This window comes from Pleurodeles waltl, chromosome 2_2, assembly GCF_031143425.1.
Source record: "Pleurodeles waltl isolate 20211129_DDA chromosome 2_2, aPleWal1.hap1.20221129, whole genome shotgun sequence".
Lineage (NCBI taxonomy): Eukaryota > Metazoa > Chordata > Amphibia > Caudata > Salamandridae > Pleurodeles > Pleurodeles waltl.
This window is the reverse complement of record NC_090439.1, coordinates 302,260,707-302,278,312: the sequence shown is the minus strand read 5'-3', so window position 1 is coordinate 302,278,312 and position 17,606 is coordinate 302,260,707. Positions and strand designations below refer to the sequence as shown.

Here is a 17,606-nt window from a genome sequence, read left to right as displayed (position 1 = left end):
TACGGAATGTATGAATAAAAAGTGCTTTGAACTTAACAGCAATAACACAGAAGTATTCATCATGGCAATCGATTTATTCTAGCCCTCATCCTAGTTGCCTCCTAAACTTGGCCCCACCCTAATCCAGTTTCCTCTACAAAAGTTCTAGGCTTCATGTTTGACTGCAATCTCTGTTTTGCGATAAACATAAGTTGTGTGGCTGCAACGTGTTTTCAGCTGCCAAACTGTTCTGCAGGTACGACTGAAGTCCAAACTTTAACTGTTTCTCACCTCAACTACAGAAACTAACTCTGTCTGGGTATTCCAGTATACCTATTTTATCATGTTTAGGTTATTCAAAATACTTCTTATTACCTTATTCTACGCTTTCCTTCCTGCACACCAGTTTCTGCTTATGTTAAAAGTCTATATGGGCTACCTATCCATAAACATTCCATCTTTAAGTCTCTCTGCCTTTAACAGCGCTGACCCATCTACCTCAGGCACAGGTTTATTCAGAATTATCCAGCTCATACATTTCACTCTATCACACTGCCATGCTTTACAATGTATTCACATTAGTTGTCTCTCCTTTTTGTATTTGGCTGCTAAGCATTGAAATTTGCACCAGAACATCTCCAAATAATCTCTCTTCTTGAAAAAATATGAAAACTTGAATCGTTTAATGTAACTACTGCCTTCTCCTACATTCTCGTTCTTTCAGTGCCAGGACACTCCTGCTCTGTATTTGTCATGACCTACAAATTTACTTTGATCATTCAGTCTATCCCAGGTTACTTCAGAGAGGTTGATGACAGGCAGGTACAGAAGTCTCACAATTCATTGTGCCCATGTAGTGGACAGTCCACAGCTTACATACAATCTATGCAAGTACCACCTCCTGTTAGAAGAGTCATATTACAGTCTGTATCTGGAGGGCAGCCTGAGCAGGAAGCTTCCAACTGAAACACCCCCAAAAATTTCTGAGGTTTAAAACAGTGGGCCCACAATCCCTAGTCTGCGTACAAAAGTGGGATCAAAACCACCCCATTTAATTCCAGTTCCAAATTATTAATGAGCGTAGAATGAACAACTCAGCTTGAATGACTGCTTTTGACAAGGCCATTTTCCCAGAGGTGAGGGGACATCACTTGAAGTTTATACTTTCTGCTGAAAGAGCTGACGGTCTGACCAGAACTTTGAAGTATGATTTCTTGCTCAGGGGGCAAAGGAGTCTGCCATGCCCTGCAGTTGGAGAAGCCAAGTGTGTGCCTTTGAATGGTCAGCATGCCCACAACAGTGCCTTGAGACCCCACGGGTGATAAGACACGCTATACTAGTACCCAATTGATTGGGCTGATAAACACCCAGAAAAAACAGACTTCAGGAGACAGCGAAGCCAGGATCGACCCGTGCTGCAGAGGGTGTCCCAGTCTCTCCATGGTTCCTGGTGTAAAATGTGTGAGTGCTGCAAACAGCAATATGGGGTTCACATAATAACACTATCCAAAATCAGAGTAATGTAAAAAAAAAAAAAAAAAGGAGGAAGCACATCCTCTATGCACTTCCAGTTAGCACATCTAGTGTTCAGGAGTGCAGCACCCGATTTATAAGGAGGGAGGAAAGGTTATACACCATGTGCTCTTTTGCACACCACTCAAAGGTATACAAATATCATGACCAAAAGGAAGACAAATTAAGAATTGTGTAACAAATAGAGCAAAACAACAAAATTCCCCAATCCAATATCGCCCATATGATATTTATCAATTGGGGCTGGTGAACACAAAAACAAGTCTCAATGGGCAAGCAGCCTGAGATGAAAAACAGGACGAATAAAAACACTAAAGAGTATAGGTCTATGCATCGACTGCCGGATTACAGTCTCTCTTGCTAGCATTGGCATTTTCCTTCAGTCCTGCAGGCAACCTTTCAGAAAAAAATATATTATGAGAAAAACATGCAAGATGTTTTCAGGTGTCAGTCAATAGGACATCTCATAAATGCTACAACTGTAGCTACTTGCTAATAAAACTGAAAGCACCACAAAATGTTGTTCGATCTTCTTCTATATGTGTACGTTTGGAAATTGACAACCATTTTAATTTTTGCCACTGTTAACATTGATAATTACAAGGTACAAAGACACTGCTGAAAACCCATAGGACTGATCCTCTGGAGCTTACAAAGGGGAATATGCTCAACCACGACTTGACTCATAAATAAGGTTAATTATCGTCACCACATACATGAAAAAACTTAGAGAAATTACTATACTAAACAGCAACATAAGTCACCATACAAAAAGAATACATTGTAATGAAAATGTACTTTGAAACAAGACTGCATCCTCCATTGTCAGAGGTACGTAAAGAAAAGCACTTGGCTATATGCACATAATCTCCTCCTTAGAAATGAGGGCTAGGTGTACTACATACCCTTCAATGGTATTTATTTCTTCAACATTCTGTTTGTTGGCTTCTTTTATAAAGTTAGGTGGAGTTTGTCGAGCACAAGTCAAAAATTCTGGTTCCAGCTGGTGAGTTTCTTCCTGAAGCTCCTCCACTAGCTTCACACTTTCCTCTTTTGGGGGATATTTTACAAGTCCATCATGACTGAGTAGGGGAAAAGAAAGAAAGGTCATGCAAACCGCAACAGTTACCTTTCAAATTCACGATCAGTTCTAAGGCGCTTCCAGTTTTGTAAATGAAATACAGATTCAGTCTAATAAGTCGATAACAAGCATTGACAAAACCAAGAATTTCGGCCGTGGTAAGTCTGTGATAGTTTTTTCCGCAAACATAAGAAATAAGCATTAAAAATGTAAAAATAAAATGCCATCTAAATGTTGAGCGCATATCCTGGCACAACAAAATGTAAAAAAAAAAATATATATATATATATATATATATATATATATATATTGCAAAAAAAGAATAATAATAATAAAAATCGATGAAAAACATGGAATGAGACCAGAAAAGACAGCAGAGACTAGCCTACCCGGTCTAGTTCTGAAGTGGACTACATTTTAGGCATATGTGCGCATATGCAAAATCAAACTACTATCACACTCATAGTGAAGCGAATCAGTAGCAAAAATGGTTGCCCGTGCTGTGGGCTATGGTGTGAGGAAGTAAAGTTCCTTTCTTTTTGCAAGAATAATGAAAAGCATTGCACGATTAATGAAAATCCATGCAAATCATCAGATAAAATTAATGAAAATAGAAAAAAATGTATAACAACGGTATACGATCAGACATCAGCAGCTGTTAAAAACCAATACTATTCGTGTCAAAAAAACATACTGTGCGGCATTAAAAAAGATACAAAGTTTCCAACATCCAAAGCCATTAAGATGCTGGCGCTGTAATTATCAGGCAACCCATTCTCATAAAGAATACAAAACAAAGCATGACTTTTGGCAATCAAATATATTGTGGCTGGATAAAACGGTTCGCATCAGAAGGCAGGTAAAGGACAAGGAGAACCTGTTCTCCTCAAGCTCATTTGACTGCAGTCAGTTCCAACTAATAATAGCCTTGGATAGTAATGTAGATCTCCAAGCCTAAGTGGAGTCAGGGGAGGTACATACCGTCAAAACAGGGCTGGCTTCAGGGTGGTGTGAGCGTTGCAGCTGCACCAGGTGCTGACCTGGATTGGGGGGCGCTGTGTTAAGCAATAAACCTATGAAATTTGCGATTAAGAAGCACCTGCTGAAAAGTACCTTATGCTTCAGCATTCAGGAAACAATTACAATGTCAAGGTACCTCTTGAGATTAATGTTGTTGCTAGGGAGAAAGATGGGAATTTTGACTAGCGGCACCTTTGATTTGCCATAAAGTAGCATGAGCAGGACTTCAAAGCAAACAACATGCTGGCCAATAAGAACAAAGCAAATTCAGCCAACATTACAATGAACAAATGGTAAGTTCAGATAAGTAAGAGGCGAGTACCAAGTCTTTTATGAGATTTTTTTTTTTTTTTTTTAATCAAAAAAACTTTGCAAGCACATGCGTAACCTAAAAAACGAGCTAGCCTTCGGCGGCTTCATAACCCATCATTCAACCTAATCGTGACAAGTATCCACAAATGCGATAAAGCATGTCACTTGTTAAAAATGTAAGTGCAATAAAACGGCCACAATCCTGGTTGATTACTTTCACGTGCAGGACAGGTGCATAAAAGTTAGCCACAAGCTGCAGCAAAAAGAGCTGATGAAAATACTTTTGCAATTTTGCCACTACAGTCAACACTGTTACGGCCACTTTCATGTATTTGTAAAATCTTGTTGACAGGTGGCATGAATCCCCTTTTAAGCATTCCTCCAACGCAACTTTACAAATTCTGATGTTCAGCCATCTAAAGATTGGCACAAGCCAGCAGCATCATCATGGTGCAATAAATGCAGTTCATATTGAGATAATATGCAGAAGAAACTCGATTGATGAGCCACAGCTCCCACATAGAGTATCCTGAGTTCCTATCAAGCTGCCGTTTTTGTATGCTTCCTGTGGGATCAGCTCAGGATGCAAGTGGAGGAGTTGAATTTTACAGACAGAAGGGCAAAATAAATAAGATGTCAGTGATAGATGCTGACAGAGGTCGATCAGCGGCATAGGGTGAACTCTAGCACAAAATAGCACAAATTTGGGCAGATAACAGCCTTGAATGTTTTTAAAGAATTCTTGCAAGCTAATAGCTGTAAGGAAGTAAACATGAATGACATTTAACTGACTAATGTTTAAACAAGGCATACCGAAAGCCTGTCTGTTAGAAACTGGGTGTATAGTTGCCAGAGATATGCACCCTGTCCAAGAAGGGACCACATTCCTGGTCATGGTAAGCTGATACACACTTACAGATAACCTGTGCCCGCCCTCTGGAAGCTTGGCACAAAGCAGTCAGGCTTATCTAAAGAGGTAATGTGTAAATTATTTGTGCAACACACACACACACACACACACACACTTACACAGTAACACAATGAAAACACCACAAAAATACTCCACAAAGGTTTAGAAAAATAGAGAATTTTTATCTCGGTAAAACAAGACGAAAATGACAAACATCCAATCAGTAGAAGTTGAAATATGATTTTTAAAAGAATATTAAAAAAAAAAAGTGCTTAGCAGTCAATAGCACTGAAAGGTTACTTGAGGTTGCACTTGACTGACCGCAATGGACGGGCGGCCAGCTACGGGACCAATGCAGAGCACGTTCAAAGTGTACCTTGGTTGGAGCAAGTGTCAGTGTCGAAGGCTCAATGCACCAGTTCCAATCCTGACTGTTGGGTAAATGCATAAGGTTTGAATCCGTCTTGATTCAAGCGATGCGTCGCCATGGAGCCACGCAGCAGTGCCCTCGATCAGCGCTGCATGGTCTTCGAACCTCGCAGTCAAATCCCGCATCATCGTCGAATCTGTACTGCGTCGGCTTCGAAGAGCACTGTGCAGTCGTGGCTCGCGCTAACTGAAAGGGGTGGGGCGGCACGCTCGAGCAGGGAAAAGGGGGGAGAATTAAATTAAATACACAAAAATAAAAAAAAACACTTACCATGCACTCCCGCCCGCTCCTCTGCCTCCTTCCGTCTCGCAGGCACAGGCTCCCATTCTGCCAATCCTACAGCTGCTTAGAGAAGCATCAGGATTGGCTGGGAGCGCCCTAGCTGGGTGCTCCTAGGCAGACTGGAGCAAGTGCAGGCTCTCTCCAGCCCAGCAACTGTGTTGCTGGGCTGGATAGAGCCCTGTGCGCATGTGTTTGGGTAGCCTGAGACGGACGGTCAAACACACATGCACTCTGAGGGGGGAGTGCTGAGCACTCCCTCCAGTGCACATTATCCTGTGGGCTCCACCCACTTTTCCCAAAAAACTATCATAAATTCAGTTTATGATAGTTCTTTGGGAAAAGGTTTGCAGCTGCCGCTGCAGGTGGGAAAGCGGCACTCCTCCGCCCCTATAAAGGAGACGCCCCTGGCACTGTTTCAGTTCCACAATGGCCTGGATGCATCAATTCTTGCAGACACACACTGCAAAATTCACTTCTGAGGCCCAGGATTGGATTGGCACCTCAGGCAAGGGAGGACTTACAGATGGCAGCGACCAGCAGCAGAAACAGAGTTTTAGGAAGTCGTTGATGGCCCTGAGATTTGAGAAACAGGAAGCATGCCTTGGAGTCACTATGGGTTCAAGTGAAAGGGCCCAGTCCTTGTCCTCGGCAGGGCAGAGATGAGCAGGGGCAGCTCAGCATAGCAGTGAAGAAGTTCCTTCAGAATAGTCAGTCAAGCACAGTGGCAATCCTTCTAGCACAGCAGCCCTTAATCCTGACATTGTTCTTCACAGGTCCAGTATTGTACTATTTTGGGTAGAGCCACAATACTTATACCCAAATGTGCTGTTGAAGTGAGGATGACTTCAAAGCAACTCCTTGAAATACACAGATCTCCCTTTCATCCCAGCCCTCGCTCCAGACTATCAGTTTGGGGTAATCAGCCCTTTGTGTGAGACAGAGGACACAGCCTACTGACGCGTGTCAGATCCCCCTCCCTCTTCCTGCCCAGGAAGAGCTATCTGAAGGCAGATGAGTGCACTGTCACACTCATCCTTCCTGTGTTCGCGGCTGTCTAGAGGGAATGCACAAAGAATAGCTTTCACCTACCACAGAAGTGTACTGGAAAAAAGCTGCAAGCCACACAGAGCAGCAAGAGTAGACTAATGTCCGCTTTCTAAAAGTGGAATTTCTAAAATAGTAATGTTAGATTCTATTTTACAAGTTATGAGGATTTATCATTACCATTCCAAAGATATGAAACACGACAAAGATACTCCTTTCTGATCAGAAATGATAACTTTAAAGTGTTTTATGGGTCCAATCGATCGGGTCACATGGCGCTCCCGTCATGCTCCGTGACTGAGAGCCTGATGGATCGGCAAGATGGCGGGTGGAGTGGAACGCGCTAACAATCATGGCGTTACCTTAGCAATTTTCAAAAAGCAGCCTTAGTTTTTGGCTACTGCAGTAAATTTAATGTGAAACTCCTACAGCCCCTCCCTGGATCACGTAATCGGCAGGTTGTGAGGTTCAGCGAAGCACACGGTGTACGGAGAAGACGTGCCGATAGAGCTGCGGAGCGACGGAGAAAGGCGGCGGAAAAAGCTGTGGAGAGAGAGCTCTTTCACCCTCGCGATAAACTCAGTGAACCGATCGGGCTCCGGACGAATCCACCTGCAGAAAACGGAATATAGAGGTGCAGCAAGGTGGAGTACGACGAAGACGGAGACAGGGCGATAAGATCTTCGGCTGAGCCTGTGCAGCAGGATCAGCACTCGGAGAAGAGTTATCCCTCCTTGCCCCAAAGGCCTTAAAAGGCACAGAGACAGTCTGGACAACAGTCGGGTGAACAAAAGATAAGTAATATTGTAGATATATGACAGTGCGGCCTGGGGAGGGGAGGCGGTCGGATGGGGGTGGGTGCTATAGCCTTAACACTAACCGTGTCTCATTCCTGAGAAATACTACTAATTAATTAAAGCTGGTGCACTTCCTCCAGCTGTGGGGGCTCGAGCAAAACAAATGGTGGAATGTGTAAAGCTCAAATTCAACACATACTAGGGGAGATTTGGAGTCTGGGGGAAATAAACAAAAAGCGCAGTATTGCATGAGATAAGACTATATATACACAATGAAATGTAAGATGCGCGATACAAGCTGAAGGTCATGAATAATGGGCAAAAATGTTATGGGCCCTAAGGTAAAGACTCTAACTCCGGTTTCAAGTAGACCGAAACCTAGTTCGGATCATCGGTTCTGAGGGGGGGCGTCAAGAGACTCCTCAGTAATACAGGATGTACCACAGAATCTATCACCCGCACCCCCCCCCCCATCAGGGCCATTGGTACTCAACGCAGGAGAAGGGCATGAGCAGACATCAGTATGCCCAATGCAATTAGTTATATGGAACACCAACCCACTCTCCATAACAGCCTCTTTATCTATTCCTATAGCCCCCAACAACCTCCTCCCTGTGGCTTTTAACGGATGCTCACAACATAAAGAGAAGACTACGTATCCCTTGTTCTCTGTAATCAGTAACCATGCAAAGACAGCGCCAAAAGCACTGGGAGACGACAATGTTAAAAAAGCAGGACAAGAAGTCATATTACCGGTGAGCAAAAGGAGAGAGTTGGACAGTTCTACAGCCACTGCCATGACCACTAATGTCATACTAGATAACTCTGGGTCTATATCAGACTTAACATCACCAAATTCAGAAGAATGTAGAGACCCATTTCCTAGCACCCCCAGCTCCAGCCCTAGTAACCACAGCCCAAGGCACAAGCCACCTCATACCCCCTCAATGGAATAATGGATGGGGCAGATCTTAGAAGAGTTGCGAGCAATCAGGTTATCTCAGGAGGTGGCCCATAAGGAGACTACGGATCAGCTTAGTCAGTTGAACACTCATTTCACCCATCTATCTACAAGATTAACTCTGGTGGAACAGAGAGTATCAGATATAGAGTACTTGGGCAGTCAATCAGAGTCAACAATACCTCCGATTCAATCAGAACTCGAGGAACTCCAGTTTAAGCTAGATGGATTGGAAAATAGATCTCGATGCTTGAATCTCAGGCTCTCGAATCTTGGAGGCAGCTTCATCAGTAACCAAGGTCGTGTCGGATCTCATACGCAACTGTATTCTTCCAGATACAACCAGGTCAGAAGGGGATCTTTCCATAATGCGTGCACACAGGGTTCCATTTACGCACCCAGTAATCTCAAAATATCCTCGTACTATTTTAGTCAATTTTGGAGACTTTAGGATCAAAGAGCAGATCCTTTCGAAGGCAATCAAAAGGAGGAATTTTAAGTCTGGAGACACGCTCAGCTTTCGTGTGCTTTCAGGTAAGTCGGCTACAGCACTTCATCGGTGGCGTGAATTCATTGGCCTGATCAATGACTTTAAAAGGCTAGGAGCACCGGCTGGTATTGTTCAATTAGCCAAGCTGAAAGTTCTCTTTAAAGGCCAAATGCATATTTTCCAGCGTGTACAGGATGCAAAGGACTTTTTTAGCTTCCTTGAAATGATTCACACAGGAGAATGAGAGGGGTTATAAGCAGGTGGGGGAGAGGGAATAGAGGTGACAATATAACATAAGTAGGGCAACAAGGGCAATAACGAGGAAAGAGAGTAGGTAGGAAAATTGACGATGCAAAACTTATTTTACGTATTGTTCAATGTTCTGACTCATGTTCCCTTTTTCCCTCCCTCCTCAGATCTCTCCACCCGCAGGTCTGCAGATCCTTGTGAATCAGGCTCTTAGAGTGCCATGTCAGTGCACTCTTTTTTGGGTTATTAGGGGGGGGGGGGCAGGACGGGAGAGGGCCTCGACAAGGATAATGGGGAGGTGGGGTTCACAGGGTGGAGGTAGGAACTCGGCAAGAGATTCAGTTGCAGGCTGGGGGGGTTGGTATTGGAGGGGGAAACACAGGGTGGAGTTAGATAAAAAAATGCAGGTGGGGACTAGTCAGTTATATCCTTTACCCAAGGATAAGGTACAGGATGAGAGCCTAATAAAGAATGCAGCCATAACACAATTGGCCATGGAGGTCATGGGGTGGAATATCAAGGAATGATTGATCATATGGTCAAAATGACCATTCTCCCTTTGTTATTATTTGTTTTTTCTAGTGTAGTTTTGAGGGTTCCTAAAAGGTTTTCCACGAGCTGGATTCATTAATTAGACAATTCATATGGAACCACAAGAAACCTCGGTTACAGATAGAGAAGCTCACTTTTGTAGTGGAAGAGGGGGGGCTGGCACTCCCCAATATTCAAACTTATTATGAAGCTACAATATTGGATTGGGCTTCAAGAGCTGCGCAAAAGCCAAATCTCAATTTCTACCTTAATCAGATGTTGGCAGAAACAAACATGCAACTTTCATGATTTCTTAAATTTCCTGCTTACCAAAAAGGGTAAGATATAAACTACCGGTAATTATACAGTTTAGTATTTTACAAATACAGAAAAAATATCAAATTCATAAGACCCACCCGCTAATCAGAGTTAGGGATGTATGGATGATAGGCTTAGAAGGTAATCAAAGAAACGTTCAGAAATGGGAAGAGGTAGGGATAAGGACCCTAGTGGATTTTTATATAGGGGACCATATCAAAACATGGGCGCATTACGTAATGGGAAAAAGGGACATTCCAGAAAGTTTAAAATTTTGTTACTGTCAAATCCAACATTTCTTACAATCAACGGAAAAAGTAAGAGATGGCCCCAACAGAGTTATTGGTTGGGCTATTTATGATAATCAATTAGGCATTGGCAGATGGTATAAGACACTTCAAGGTGGGTGCTCAATCAAGGCAATCTCTCAACTTTTGGTCGGTGTAGAAAATATCACTGGGTGTAAAATAGGGATACAGCAATGGCAAAAGCATAATGAGGTGTCTCAAAAAACACTTAGAGGGGTGAATTTTAAAAGAATAACTCTGTATTCCGAATGGTTGCTTTATTACACCCCCACTAGAATAAAGCAAATGCACCCGGAGGCATCAGGTACGTGTCCGCGTTGCCAAAAGACCCAGGGGGATTGGGTCCATATGTGCTTTTCATGCATATATGGACCTGGCAGGGTACTGGGAGAAGATCTTCCAAAGGATTAGTACCATGATATCGTACGAGCTAGCCCTTAGCACATTAGTGGCATTATAGGGTATTACACAAAATACAGATTTGTCCATTTCCTCTAGACAAATAATATTTGTGGGTACTTTGATAGCCAAATCACTGATTCTCCAGGCGTGGAAATCACCAGTGCCCTCTACATATGCAGCGTGGGAGGCAAAGATGGAGGCAACACAGGCAAAAGAAAAATTGTATGCTCAACGGGTCGGAGCATTGCGGAGATACCAGGGTATATGGGGAAAGATGAGCAATTCAGAGAAGGATTATGTTTTGGGGATGGGGGTTGGGGTCAAGACATAAGATTCTTCCTATGGATATATTGGTTCAGATATTACTGAGATAAGGGTATTGGAAAGTATTGAAGCACATTACACTGATTTACAGAAAGTGTAACAGGATTAAGTTTTGATTTATGTAATGTATTTACACCTGCAGCAAAACAAAAAACACTTTTAAGTGTTTTAAGGAAATCCCAATGCTGGCCTATGAAATGAGCAGGCCTCACAGTAGTGACTTTGGGAGTTTTTCACTACTAGGACATGTAAAACTTAAAAGTACATGTCCTACTTTTATTTGCACAGCACCCCGCCAATGGGCTCCAAGGGCCCACTTTAAGGGTGACTTATATGTTTAAGGCTTGGCAAGGGGGGTTTAAATATCACGTCGAAGTAGCAGTGTAACTGCACACATGGGCTCTGCAGTGGCATGCCTGAGACATGTTTAATGGGCTACTTAAGTGGGTGGCACAATCAGTGCTGCAGGCCCACTAGTAGCATTTAATTTACAGGCTGTGGGTTTATGGTTCCCACTTTACAAGGGACTTAAAAGTAAATTAAAGATGCCAATTGTGTATACACCAGTGTTACCATGTTTAGGGGAGAAGCACATGCACTTTAGCACTGGTTAGCAGTGGTTAAGTCCTCGAGTCCTAAGGACAACAAAAAGAATCAGCAAAAATATGAAGCAGACAGGCAAAAAGTTTGGGGGAAGACCACCCTAAGGCTGACTGGTTTAACACTATCCTAACTGGTAAACAAGGCTGGCCAAAAGCTTTTTAGTATGATTTTTTATTTTAAAACATCAAGATGTTGGGGCAACTAAAAGTGTTTCCAGGCCAGAGAGGGAACACAAGAAAAAACCCCAAAAAGACTGAAAGAATAAAAGAAAGTATAAAATAAAGAAAGCACAAAGGAAAGAATGAAAACCACTGAAAGAAAGAATAAGAGCAATTAAGTTCTCCAATGATGGGTATCTGTTAGTGAGATTGTTTTGAGTTTCAACCCTAATATTACCTATCATATCTTGACAACTACAAGACAAACTCAGTCTTCATTCACCCCCTAACCATCCCTCTCATCTGCTGCCATTCATTAATCATCAAAGGAGATTCTCAAGACAATGTAACCTAGCACAATACTGAAAAATTATCTAAAAGTCAAGTCTTTTAGGGTGCAACTTTCCTCTCTGGTAATTCCCTATCACCAAAAACAACAATGGCTCTACTCATTCAGGCCTGAACCAGGAGCCTGGGACCATTCTAATAATACCTATGAAAGGGGGTCTTCAAGTATCACCTTAAAGCAAAAGTTAGGCAGGACTTTGTCCCTGACAGAATGCCCCCTTTAAAAATCTTACACCAGTGCAGTGCATCCTGCTTGCCGGCTTAAATCCTTTACCATCTTTCACTATCTCTATTCCGATTACCTCAGAAAAGGGTATATTCAGCCTTAATATTCCAATGTGACATCAACAGCAGTGGCCTTTGCGGCTGGGTCGGAGGATCTACATACTTTAAAGCATTAGATTTGCACTCATTCACATCCACTCCTTCAAATGAAAAATCACGCCTTTAGGGCACTTTCAAGCTGTCCCTTAAAAAAGCATTTCCAAAGCCAATAGTTCTTGAATGTGCAAGAGCTACTGGCATCGGCAATGTGTTTCAGCTTTATTGTACACCAGCGTGGCTGCTGTTCAGCGACCCTAAAAGTGGTATGGAGAAGAGAGGCACAGAGTGGTGTAGAGAGTTGTGACGTGAAAGTATCTTAGAGTGTAGTGTCATAGCATTGTAGAATGCAGTGGCATAGATCAGTGGTGCAGAGTAGACTGGCGTGGCCTAGAGTGCAGTGGTGTAGAGTAGAGTGCCATAGAGTGCGGAAGAGTAGAGTGGAGTGACGGAGTGCAGTGGCTTAGAGTGGTGCAGAGTACATTGGTGTAGAGTGCAATGGCACAGAGTACAGTGGAGTAAAATAAAGTGGCGTAGAGTGCAAATGTGTAGAGTAAATTGGAGTAGAAAGTAGCGGCATACAGCGGTGGAATTCCTATAACCCGACACACAGGCCATAATGTTTGGAGTTGAGGACAACAAATTGTCATGTTTATTTTGCCATTGGAACAAGTAGGCCCAACCCCTTCAAGCACAAACCCTTTGGCTGCCAGTTTACAGTACATTTTGGATCAGGGAAGGGCATTGCCTGTGTGTCCAAATGTTACTGCATGTGTTGCTCTGCTTTAAACTAAGAGGAAACGATGTCAAAGAATGTGGCACTCTTAGTCTGAGTAATGAATTTATTAAGGCACTTCCCAGATATCGAATAAAAGAACACAAATATACAAAAATAAACATTTAACCCAAGTGAAGTAAAACATGTGCAAACAGGAGTAATCACAGCATTTAAGCAATCACCATCAAACAATGTGCAATATGTCAGCAGTAAATATAGGTATAAGTTAAATAATTAAGAATTAAAATGCATCACCATGGGACGCAATTAGCATAACTGTGCTTGGTGATGTGTGGTCAGGCGAACATATGCACTCCTTCCAGGAACACCAACAAGGGTGCAAGATGTCACACACATGCAGTCCCATAAATAGTTGCATTTGCGACGTGCACTGAAATCCCACATACCTAAGGTTACTTCAATCCTGGAATTTAGTCCCATGGAACCAAAGGTGATGATGGGGGCACTGGGCAAAGGAGGAATCTCCCCAATATACTGTTTGATCGTATTAAATGCCTTTGAGACAATTTAACTCCTGAAATCCCAGTTGGAAGCCTGGGTGGGACCAATGGATGAGGAGGACTGGAGAGATGCCTTAATGGCACCATGAGCGATTGCCATCTCTGCCAAACTGAGATTGGCACAGCTGTACTACCTGCACTGTGCGTACCTAACCCCAAATTGATTGCATCACTCTGGGCCCCAGTCCATACCCCATTGTGGGTGCTGCAATGGCTCCCCAGCTGACTTCTTTCATATGGTGTGGTCCTGTCCAACTATTGTCCACTACTGGGAACAGGTGTTATCAGAACTCGTCATCATAGTGGGGCAGACCCTGGAACTGTCTCCAGTGATGGTTCTTCTGGGAGTGATGGAGGTAATGGGATGCTCCCGAGCAGATAGACAATTGGTGGGCACAACACTTATGGTTGCAAAGCGGGACACTGCTAGAGAATGGTTGGCGACCAGTCCCCCCATGCTTTCGCAGGAGGAGGGGAGTGGACTGGTGGGCCCTAATGGAGAAACCTATTTATGAGGGATGAGATGCCTGCAGAAATACATAAAAATTGGTCTAAATCGACAGGTGACCAAGGGGCCAACATGGAAGAGGATCTGTGATTATGTTATACATATGGAATACTGACACGACTGCGAGACTCATTTGTACTGCATGTTGGGGACAGCTGAGTAAGTGGGGAAAGCAGTCATATGCAATGCCATATCAACACTGTTGTATGACAACTAATGCCTTGAATAAAATATAAAATGTGGTTATCAAAAAAAAAAAAAAAAAAAAGAAAATGCATCACCATTGGGGTTAAATCTAGCATCCTTGCCAGCATCAAGCCGGGGAACACTGAAACAGCTGAGATAGGAGACCGCCCCCAAATGGGATTTTCTTGAGCACTGCGACCTCTCCCAGACGAGCTCCTCCCCCAGTGCCAAGTTTCCGCGTCTTTTATAGCTTAAATTAAATCAATAGGAAGATTCTACTATCTTCCCCTCTCCCTTCTGTTATGGAATTCAAACTCTAGCTGTACTTGGTCTGTGTCGAAAACATGCAAGAGAACTGGCCAGGCCCCAATGCGTATTCTGAGACAGAGCTGTACCTTTCCCTGATTAAAACATTCTCATCCTTGTACACTCTTTATCATAGCCGCATCCCCCATAATATGTTCTAGCACAGTATCACCCTACTCTGGTGAGAACGCGTTAAGTGTGGAAAAGAAGCTGTGTGTACTCTGCTCCGCCACTGTGATGGCACCTGAAGCTAAGCACAAAATGGAGTCAATGGTCAAGATGGAGTCAGTGGTCAAAAACACATAGAAACACACTGAAGTTCGAAATTGGATTTATGGTTCATTAAAGCAAAGCCATTTTTTTTTGTTAGGGTGTGCGCTCTAAAGAAATAATGTAAGTTCTGACTGCACTACTGAAGGTGGGTTCCAGTATAAAAATGTGTACACGTTTGCAAAGTTTAACAATATAAAGATATTTATAATGCTCCCAAAATGGTCTCTGTTCAGATGCAAATACTTGGAGAAGCTTGAAATCAAGACTAATGACTCGTTGCTATCATAGTAAAATGTTCTCAAAAAATGCAACTAGGGAAAAAAGTTACTACTGTGAAATTTTAGGTACTAATTCTTTGGCGCAACATTTACCATAAAGGTAAAATGTGTTGATGCATGCTACTATTTGCAATAAATATTCATAATGGAAAATCAGTGTAACCGGTTTCAACAAGATTATGGGAAGCACAAAAAATGAACAAGCACTGGCAAAGCCAATAGGATGACATTGGTGGTCAGCCTTTTGTTTTGTCAATGCAGGTCTTGTTTTGACATGGTTTTGTAAAACTTTATTGTTGTGAGAACTGTCGGGCCCTAACAATCATAAACACTGACAAAAAGCAAAAATATTTTTTGTTCTAAAAAAAGCCCACATTTCCACGGTTGGTCCTGGCACTGAACAAAATTACTGTTTGTGCTGATATGCTTCTTGTGAAAGAGCAGAATGCTTTTACTCATAGTGGAACAAGCCGATAGAGATAACATTTTAATTTTTAAAAAAAATCAAAGGTCTTAGTTAATGTCAGACTAACTAGGGACCCATTTTTAATAAAATCACAGAAGAACACCTATGTCCTTGCATTAGTGCAGATTTACACCTTTCATGAATTCACAAGAATTTACAAAAGTCTGCAAGGAAACTATATTCCTAGAAAATATTTATTAATTGCATTTTAGCACAAGCAAATATAGATGTGTAGATTTGCTCTCACAAAAATCTGTTCACCCTTTACACGTTCACTTTTCCTTCAAAAACTTCCCCCCCCAATAATCCTGGAAGATGTTTTACTTCTGCCCTTGTCAGGAGTAAATTTCCAACTTTTCTCAGTATGGGAAAGGATTAGAGAAGAGCTGTTGAAAACTCCTAAAACGTGCTAGCTAGGTTTGCAGACCCAAAAGGGTATTCCAACCCTAAACCTACTGCTTTCCACTACCTCCAGCCCCAGTATAAAGATCTGCTGAAAGATGGCAAAATAAGGGAATTACCAGTATTCAAACCCTACTATAGTATGAACTCTTGCATAATAGGAAAGGCTATTATCAGAGCTATTATATAATGAAATTGCTGCCATAATTTGTCACTGCATTACATTTCACCACAGGGACAAGTGGATTTATGAAGCAATGTCCCTGTGGTGAAAAAGTAGATTTTTATTAAATTTCACACCCCAGCGGCATAGAGTAGAGTAGTACAGAGTAGAGTGCAGTGGAGTAGAGTGCACTCAGAGTACATCGGTGCACAGTAGAGGGTTACAGAGTGAATAGATGTAGAGTAGAGTGACGTAGAGAGCGGTGGCGTAGTGTAGAGTGGCTTAGAGTACAGTGGTACAGAATAGAACAAAGTGGCGTAGAGTGCATTGATGTAGAGAGCAAGGTGGAGCTTCATAGAATGCACTGGTTGTGTGTGGAGTAGAGTGGCGCAGAGAGCAGTGGCATAGAGAGGAGTGGCACAGCACAGAGTGGTGTAGAGTACAGTGGCATAAAGTGGATTGTTTCATAGAGTGAACAGGCATGAAGTAGTGTGGGGTGCAGTGATTTAGGGCAGAGTGCAGTAGGGAAAAGTAGAGTGGTGTAGAGAACAGTGACAGTAGAGTGATTCAGAGTTAATTGGGGCAGCGTAGAGTGGCATGTCATTGAGTGGGTTGTTTCATAGTAGAGTGAAGTGGCGTAGATTGGAGTGGTGCAAGGTAGAGTGCAGTAACGAAGAGTGGAGTGGTACAGAATAGAGAGCAGTGGTGTAGGGTGTTGTGGAGTGGCGCAGAGGAGAGTAGTGTAGAGTGGTGCAGAGTAGAGTGAAGTGGCCTAGACAGGAGAGGTGTACGGGGCATTGGCAAACAGTGCAATGGAGAAGAGTGGTGTAAAGAGCATTGGCATAAAGTTGTGGCGACAAAAGCAACAAAAAAACAAAAAACGATACCAATCAAACATTCACCCCCAGTCACAAATCGGGGTTTAATCCATCAATTCTTTTGCTCATCATGCCACCCCAGTTTGGACCCAGCCATACGCAACTCAGTCTTGACCCTGTTCCCAGTGGGAACAATCCAGCCCGAACTGCTAGGCCAGGTCCTCCCTGGACCGGAAACAAGCATCCTGGGACCAGTTTCAGGGTATCACCCTTCATCAGCCAGGCTAGCCTGAATCCAGTGGCACAGTGAGCCCGGGACCCACGTCTGGGCATACCTGGCACACCTATGGCGACAAAAGCATAAAACCACAAATGATGGATGGAATGCGGAATCAATCAAACATTCACCCCCAGTCACAGATCTGGGTTTAATCCATCAATTCTTTTGCTCACCGTGCCACCCCAGTTTGGACCCAGCCATACGCAAATCAGTCTTGACCCTGTTC

General features: G+C 42.9%; 1 protein-coding gene across 3 annotated transcripts in view; it reads right to left on the bottom strand.

Annotated features, from left to right (window-relative positions):
• The window catches only part of OTULIN (OTU deubiquitinase with linear linkage specificity), a 337,117-nt gene that overhangs the window by 151,370 nt on the left and 168,141 nt on the right, over window positions 1-17,606 (bottom strand). For 2 of the 3 annotated variants that reach the window (XM_069219764.1, XM_069219765.1), the window contains one exon: window positions 2,418-2,594. The exons of the other annotated variant lie outside the window; for it this stretch is intronic. In XM_069219764.1, the coding sequence (XP_069075865.1) occupies window positions 2,418-2,594 (177 nt within the window). The remainder of the gene's footprint in view (window positions 1-2,417; window positions 2,595-17,606) is intronic. 3 annotated transcript variants of the gene reach the window in all.